Raw genomic sequence first — 8446 nt, 5'->3', positions numbered from 1 at the left:
TTTTAAACTTAAGGTGTTTGAAATTATGTTTTGCAGGATTGAAATATGAGATGTGGTTTTCAAATTTAAAATTTATATTTTCACTTTAACTAGAATAGGGTGTTACCATTTTTCTCTTTATAGAACCATTTCAATCAACCATTTGTCGGTAATAATGGAATAGAGAGACCTACAAAATCTGTACATATCATTTTTGAAAGAAAATCAAGGTTGCACCCATCGCTACAACTGTTTGCTCTGTAAAAAGTTGCCAAGTGATATAAATTAATTAAATTTATTTAATTTAAATTATTTTATGAGATTAAAATATTTATAAGAAAATGAAATAAATAATTAAAAGAGATGGGATGGGAGAGAGAGAGAGATGAAAGCGAAAGAACAAAGACAAGGACACAATACATCGCTGTCTTAACCTCTGCATGCCTCAATATTCACTCACTCCCCTTTTCTCTCTTTCTCTCTCTTCTCATCTTGTCCTCCTTCCTCTTCCTCTCTCCTTCTAACTTCAGGCCTCCGTACCCGAACCGGAGACCCGGAGAAAGAGCTCCACTCTTTCAACCCCCCCATTCATTTTTCCACTGCATTTTTTCTATCTGGGAACAAGGTTCCAGAAGAAATGTACTCGGCTATTCGGTCGTTACCATTAGATGGAAGGGTGGGAGATTATCAAGGCTCGCTTGATGGTACAAACTTGCCTGGTGATGCTTGTTTGGTCTTAACAACCGATCCTAAGCCCCGACTCCGATGGACCGCCGAGCTCCATGAACGTTTCGTCGATGCTGTTACTCAACTTGGCGGCCCTGATAGTCAGTTTTTTTTCCCTTTATAGCTTCTCTTTGCTTTTGCTTTCAACTTTAAAATGTGATTCCCCAACCCCCCCCCCCTTTTTCTTAAGCATTTGGATTTATATCATTTGATTTTATATAATGTGTTATGTGTTAATGAACGTTTAGGATTTTGGAACACTTTTAGTACTTGGCGGGTTCATGCGATGAGTTTTGGTCATATCGGGATCTTTTGGATTGATAGCTGAATTTTGTTGTTTTTTTTTTTTTTTGGTCGGTTTCTTTGTTTTAGTCTTGCTTTTGAGATTTGGGCTTTTTTTTTCAATTATTATTTTGGTAATTGTAGTTTTTATCTACTCATGAATCCCTCAGTTCATAAAATTTATATTTTTGCCCTATTTGGATGGAGAAGATATGTTAGGGTGTTCTTCATATCAGCTATGACTTAATATTAATAAGCAGCCACAATATCACTGCAATGGTTTAGAATCATGGCCTCCATTGGTTCCATTAACATCATTTCAAAATGAATCATGACTGCCTAGGAACTTTGCCTTATTGCTATTGGCTGTTTCTTTCTTCATCATATCTGCCAATCCTATATCTTTGACCTCTTGCTAATATTTTTTTACACAACTTACATTTGCATATAAACACATAGATACTGACTAGTTGATTCATTAAGCCTAGTTTTGGTCAAATTCGGTATCCCACCATGTGTTGTTGGGGTACTTCTGTTATGATAAAATGCAACCAAAAGGACAAAACCTTGTTTTGGAGCCATTAAGTTCAATAATTTGGTCAGCAACTTAGCTTGCTTTTGTTGGAAGACAAACTAGTGTAAGTATGGTACTTTGTCTTGACCTGGGAAGAATATTCTTGGTGTTAGTGTTTTTCTTTTTCGTATAAAAACTCTGCCTAATGATTAAGTTACGGGGCTTGTGCAGCAAGTTTTTTAATGGTGTTTAAGCATAGCTTGTAAGATACTGCGATGTTATTTCCTTCTTTTTGGAAGACGCAATGCTCAGTTTAGATGCAATGCTTGGACTTGTCTCTTTAAATGAATAGTTCAATTTTTGGTGTCTAAATTGGATTTCTGAGGATATTGCTCAAGAAATCTATACGCTTGAAATTGCAATAATGATGCTTTTGGAAAACTGAAATCATATTGGTGTGCGAGATCAAAAGATTTGGGGAACCACCATGAAAAATAGTTGATTTTGTGAGTGATTTTCAGATAAGATGGTAGCAGGTAAAAGTACAATGGAGATGCTTATACTAGGAGTTAGACTGCATTTTGCTCCCTCTAACTAAAAAAATGGGCAACTTAATCCCTGTATATTAAATCAAAGAGCAAATTGGTCCTTTGTTAAAAATTCTATCAATTCCTATTGTTAAAAAAAACCAGTCTTTGTACATCAGCAAGAGGTATAGGTGGCACACCACATGACACTGTCTGGTTATTCCATCAACTACGTCAGTTTTTAATAGTACAAATGGATGGAATTTTTAACATAAAGGACCAATTTTCTCTTTGCTGTAACGTATATGGACTAATTTGCTCATTTGAATAGAGGGAGCAAAATGTAGTAAGATATGGATAACAACCTAAGAGAACTATGGGTGATTTCATGATGGCCAATTGGCAACCACCTAAATCTGTAGGCAACTAGTGTCTGACTGTTAAACTTTCTGGCATCTTTATGTTTCGGTGAGGCTTGTCACTGCTGAGAGAAAAAGTTTATCAGGCTTTGTATGCTCTGAGTTGGAAGTCGGGGCTTTATTTCCAGGTCCAACCGTGGTTCATATTCTACCGAAGATATAGATGATTATTTTCTGAACTTCTCTAATCATAACTGTGCCATAGTTTAATATAATGTCTTGTACATTTATATCATGCATGCTTCTCTATTTGAATGCCAGAGTGTTTTCCTTTTTTTGTGAACCAAACCTAGCTGATTGACAATGGCATTATAAGAGTCAATGTTCATGCGCCCTTCTGTTATGTCTTGTATGCTCTTGCATTTTGTTATTCTAAAGTTGTAGATAGCTTATTTTGTCTTCATATGCACTGCAGAAGCAACCCCGAAGACTATTATGAGAACAATGGGAGTAAAAGGCCTTACCCTCTATCACTTGAAATCACATCTTCAGGTTTGTCATCACTGCCATCTCTTCAATGATCATTAAGATTTTCCGTACTTTATATTGGTGATGTCATGTCTTTGCCCCCTCTCTTTTACATGTCAAAGATGGATCTCGATTTGCATCATGATTTACCATATTCAGTAAGCTTAATATCCGATTTCCTGTGCCCATTAATATCGCACATATTTGTGTTGGGAGGAAGGGAGTCTACATACTAAGCTATTTGGAGTTCTAATAATCTGAATTTTCTATTTCCTTCACTCATTACCCCATATTTGCAGAAATACCGGCTGGGGAAGCAATCGTGCAAGGAATCAACTGATAACTCTAAGGATGGTATGCATCTTAGTCTCTTTAAATTACTATTACTTTAGAGCCTGTGCATTTAATAACAAATATGATAACTTATACCCTTTTAAGTTTTGTACCTTTGATGTACTTATGATTCTTTCACTTTTTTGACTCTGCCAAGAAAAGACCATTGAAGAAAGGTCTCTAATATATTCACCCTGTTTATTACGACACTTCAAAGAGAAGTAACCACACTCAAGAAGACTGAAGGCATAAGCTTTTGGGGTTTTGATAAAAATTATTTTGATATGAATTTCTTGATTTGTTCATCTTGGAATTTAACTGGATCTTTTTAGACGTGAGGTCTTGGGGTTATTATAAAAATACCTGCATAGGCTATCCTATTCATAATCGACTGATAATTGGATATGTGATTGGTGTTTCAGCATCTTGTGTTGCAGAAAGTCAGGACACTGGTTCATCTACAACATCGTCGTCAAGAATGATAGCGCAAGATCTGAACGAGTATGTTATATTTTCTCTTGTTTGACAATTCCACTTGTTGCTTGGTCCTTGGATGAATGCTGAATTTCATGTTCCTAACAGTGGTTACCAGGTAACTGAAGCTCTACGAGCACAAATGGAAGTGCAACGAAGACTGCATGAACAGTTGGAGGTTGGTTATAGTTGCCTAGACTTTTGGTTAGCGTCAGTTTTCCACGGTTGTTTACTTAATTATTGCCCTGTAAAGCAACATGCAGATACTGAAATTCAGTGACCTTGAAGGGGTGTTCTTTTCGTTGTAGGATAGATTTCTGTGTACTAATGGTTTCACTTGGCAGGTACAACATCGCCTTCAGCTTCGGATTGAAGCACAAAGCAAATACCTACAGTCAATGCTCGAGAAAGCCTGCAAAGCTCTGACCGATCAAGATGAAGCTGCTTCCACAGGTCTGGAAGCTGCAAGAGAAGAGCTATCGGAACTGGCTATTAAGGTTTCCAATGATTGTCAAGGGATGATCCCTCCTCATGATAACATAAAACTGCCTTCCTTGTCTGAACTTGCAGTAGTTTTAGAGAACAACAGAACTTCCAATATGCCGGGTCGGATTGGTCATTGCTCGGTCGAAAGCTGTTTGACTTCGAGTGGAAGCCCGGTGGGTTCACAGGCTGGTATCATGAAGAAGAGGCCAAGACCCGTGTTTGGAAATGGAGAGCCTCTGCCTTTGGATGGCAATATAAGGCAAGAAATAGAATGGGGGATGCCTAATATTAGTTGAGTTGCAGGACATTTCCTTCTTAGAAATGGTACCTTCTCTCTTTTATTATTATTATTTTCCATTTTCTTTTCTCTTTCTGTTTTAATCCTTGTTTAGTTAATCTAAATGCTTTTTTCCCCCTTGTATCAACTATGTATATTATTAAAGCAGATCTCTTTTAGAATGCGGAATTTAGCTTAATTGGTTCGTGCGATCATCGTTCTAACATCTTTGTGATTGGAAAACTTGGTTGCAGTGTTATGGAACTGGATTTCTATGCACTTCACTTCATCTACTAAATTATGCTTTTGTAAAACAAAAAAATTTAAGTATTTTCAAAATATGATTCTGGGTTTACATTTGAGAAAAATAAACCAATTACATGCAGAAAATACTATAGCTTCTGACGACGTTCTGTAATTGGTACTTTGTTATTATGTATTCAAGTTTGGAAAATTTGAAAGTCTGGTAGTCGGTTTAAAATTAGGTTGATTTTTTTTATTAATTTGGTTTATCCTAGAATTTCATCATTTAGCCGTTGAATTCATCTCTCTTACTGTTAAATTCTTTCCTTTTTTTATATATTTTCTTAATTTTCTTCTTTTTATGTTCTCTAAAAAAATTGAATTTTGAGTTAATTGGATTGAATTATTTAAATTGTTGGTTTTTGAGTCCAAGTCAAGTTATGAAATAATATATTGGTGTAAATGCCTTTTAATTCCTGACAATTTTAAAAATAAGTAAATTGATTTCTCAATAAAAATTATGAAAATTTAAAATAATCTTCAAATTGCAAAAAGAAAAATCATAATTTTAAAAGTTTAAAAATTAGAAATTCTAGAAAATCTAAAAATATATAAAATTGTTTAATTTTTTAAACAATTTAAAATAATAATTTTAAGGAACTAAACAAGTGAATTATAAATTCAAGTTTATCATACTAGTGTATTATTTTTCTCTTATTTTGCTTTGAAAGAGTTTTCAAATATATATAATTTTAAATTTATGTGATCTAATATGGAATTAATTATATTGTAACAAGATTTTATTTTGACATATTTATTTTTATTTTAATTCCAACAATTTCACTCGACTCAAATTTTATTTCACTCGACTAGATTTAAAAAATAATTTAAATTGAATTAGGATGATAGTCAATTCGAGTAACTTGAATTTTTCGTTTCACTCGATGCAATTTGACTTGATTCGATCAAACACTTACTCTTACTTCTCTTTTCTAACCCAAAAATCGTAGCTGCCACTACCACCTCCTTTAAAGATGTCATTTGGGTTATAAGTGAGAAGAGCATAAATATTAAGGAAGAAAAAAAATTAAATAATAAATAAATAAATAATGAAAACATTTCGTTAAATTTAACAATGGAATGGTTAATTTGGTCAATTTTTTTAACGGTGGTAATTAAATTAACAATTTTTATCAGCGATCAAAATAAAAACAATCAAGTGACTAACATGATAGTTTATCCTAAATTTTAATATTAGAAATTCTTTAATTTATACAATTTAAAAATGCTTTTTCGATGTCGATCGAGTCTTAGCTCAGGCATAATACTGTTGCCAATGCAGGAGAACGTGTGTTCGAGTGTGTTGAAGTGCATTATCCTTTTACTTATGGGTTGGGAAGGGGTTATAAATAATTTTAAAACTTTATATAAAAAATAGATAAGATTAGAATCTATTAAAAAGGAAAAAAGTGCTTAATCGGGTATATTAGATAAGCCTCGTCACTTATTATCCCCAGTCTCATTAGAACTTCTTCTGCCTTGTTATCGTTAATCTTTTGTATTGACATTTACCCTTTTGTCAAATAAATAAATAAACCATCGTAAATTCGTAATTATGCAGTGTAATAGTAATAAACACTAAATATGCAAATATGATAATAGAGTAATAAATAAACAATTAAAATTTCAAAACAATATATATTAAGTTTCCTAATTGAAAAACTGCATATATATTATTCCATGGGATGAACGGATTTTGTTGTAAGTTTTAATTAAAATATATTATATTTAAACATGAAAACATTTAAAGAAATTAATTCTGCTAATAAAATAATATAAAATTACAAAAATAAAATGGTAAGTTTTTTTATACAAAGTTTAGAATTACTTATAACCTCTCTCCAATCTTGATAAGCGCTTTAACGAGTTCAAACTCATATTTTCTTACACGCATAATAATAACAATGTCAATTAAATTAAGACTCTATTAACAAAATTGATAATGATTAATGTCATGACCAATAATATTATAATGAAATATGTCATAAATAAAGATTCAAAATTTGTGAAAGATATAATTAATTATAATAATAATTTTATGTGAATATAAATCATTAATGTTGGAACAACAAAAAAGTATTGTAACTTAATTTAGTATGAAGTTTTTAAATTTTGTATTGAAAATAAGTTAATAAGTAGGAGTGAAGCCAGTAATTTTTTGGGGTCGAGATTAAGTTATATATTAATCAAGGATATGACTAATACCATGGTGATCAAGCTCTTAGGCCGAAACATTGGATATGCTACGCTTCAAAATAAAGTGTATTCTCTGTGGAAGCCTTCTAAGCCTTTTTATTTGATGGGCATAAAGAATTGGTATTTTTTGGCTAAGTTTTAGAGTTTGAGTATTTTGAGCGAGTTTTATCTCAAGGACCCTGGATCATTTATGGGCAATACTTAACGGTGCAACCATAGTCCATTGAATTTGATCCTGTTAAGTCGTTCCCTTGTGTAGTCATGTTGTGGATCCATCTTCTAGAACTCTCGGGGCACATGTATAAGCGAAAAATTTTGTGAGGAATTGATAGGATGATTGGAAAAGTAAATAAATTAGATTTGAATATAGGTAACAAAGCTCGGGGTCGATTCGTGAATATGGCAATCTATGTCAATCTTGAAAAGCCATTGGTGTCGCAAGTTTTAATTAATTGAGTTATTCAGAAAATTGAATATGAATACTTGCCTACGGTATGCTTTTCGTGTGGTTGTTACAGCCATGCTAAAGAGTTCTATAAAACAAAGAAAACTAGTCTGGGATCAGTAGCAGACGCATCTTCGACTGATGGAGGAAACAATAAGACGGATACCACGATGGTGGTTGACGGCAGTGTTGGTGAGATAGAACCCTATGGTCCATGGATGTTGGTGGAATGTAGGAAGAGGCGAAATTTTAGTGGTTCTCGCAAGATCGAAGCCACAAATCAAGGAACTTTGATGGGTAAATCCCAAATTAATGCTTTGGAAGGTATTAATGGCAATTACGAGTGAGCAAAACTCGATTCGATTTGAAAAAATAGAAAAAAATTTGAATTATTCGAGTCAACTCGAATAACTCGATTCAAGATTCGAATTCAAGTCTAGTTGAATTTCACAATTTGAATAACAAATTGGTGTAAATACCCTTCTGGTCCCTGTCAACTTTGAAAATAAGCAAATTAGTCTCTCTCAACAAAAATTATAGAATAATTCAAAATAATTTCCAAAAATTCAAAATAATTTTTAAAATTCAAAATATTTATAAAAATTTCAAATTTTATATTTATAAAATTTATAAAAATTCTAAAAATTCTAAATATATATATATATAAAAAAGTTAAAATTTTAAAATTTTCTAAAATAATAATTTTGGGGACCTAATTAACTATTCAAATTTATCGTACTCAAGTATATATGTTTTTTATTTTGCTTTGATTTTTTTCAAATATATATGGTTTCAAATTTATGTGCTATGACATGGAATTAGTCATACTGTAACAATATTTTTATTTGACATGTTTAATTTTTTTAATTTAACTCGATCAATTTCACTCAATTCGACTCGACTCAAATTTGATTTCACTGGACTTGATTCGAAAAAAATTTCAAATTGAGTTAGGATGATAAAAAAAGGACTCGTAAAATCGATTAACTTGAATTTTTTTTTGCACTCAATTCGACT

The 8446-nt window shown here is 32.4% G+C and overlaps 1 protein-coding gene across 2 annotated transcripts; it reads left to right on the top strand.

Annotated features, from left to right (window-relative positions):
- The first annotated feature begins 399 nt into the window (after nucleotides 1-399).
- On the top strand, nucleotides 400-4684 carry LOC105778014 (protein PHR1-LIKE 3). 2 transcript variants are annotated; one of them, XM_012601560.2, is made up of 6 exons: nucleotides 400-806; nucleotides 2863-2939; nucleotides 3215-3269; nucleotides 3686-3749; nucleotides 3831-3900; nucleotides 4067-4684. In XM_012601560.2, exons 1-6 carry the CDS (start codon nucleotides 617-619, stop codon nucleotides 4502-4504), a joined length of 894 nt encoding a protein of 297 aa, XP_012457014.1. In that variant the 5' UTR covers nucleotides 400-616; the 3' UTR covers nucleotides 4505-4684. The 2 variants fall into 2 exon arrangements, with proteins under 2 accessions (XP_012457014.1, XP_012457013.1); XM_012601559.2 differs by having other exon boundaries at nucleotides 410-806; nucleotides 3671-3749.
- Nucleotides 4685-8446: the final 3762 nt, after the last annotated feature.

The sequence above is a fragment of the Gossypium raimondii genome, chromosome 10 (genome assembly GCF_025698545.1).
Source record: "Gossypium raimondii isolate GPD5lz chromosome 10, ASM2569854v1, whole genome shotgun sequence".
Lineage (NCBI taxonomy): Eukaryota > Viridiplantae > Streptophyta > Magnoliopsida > Malvales > Malvaceae > Gossypium > Gossypium raimondii.
This window is presented reverse-complemented; position numbering and strand designations above follow the sequence as displayed.

What these genes read in the sequence shown, in the direction of transcription:
- LOC105778014 (XM_012601559.2), top strand. Translation starts at nt 617, where the DNA reads ATGTACTCGGCTATTCGGTCGTTACCATTAGATGGAAGGGTGGGAGAT. An exon ending in TCAACTTGGCGGCCCTGATA is followed by an intron (nt 807 to 2,862) that starts GTCAGTTTTTTT and finishes TATGCACTGCAG; the next exon opens with AAGCAACCCCGAAGACTATT. An exon ending in ATAGCGCAAGATCTGAACGA is followed by an intron (nt 3,750 to 3,830) that starts GTATGTTATATT and finishes TGTTCCTAACAG; the next exon opens with TGGTTACCAGGTAACTGAAG.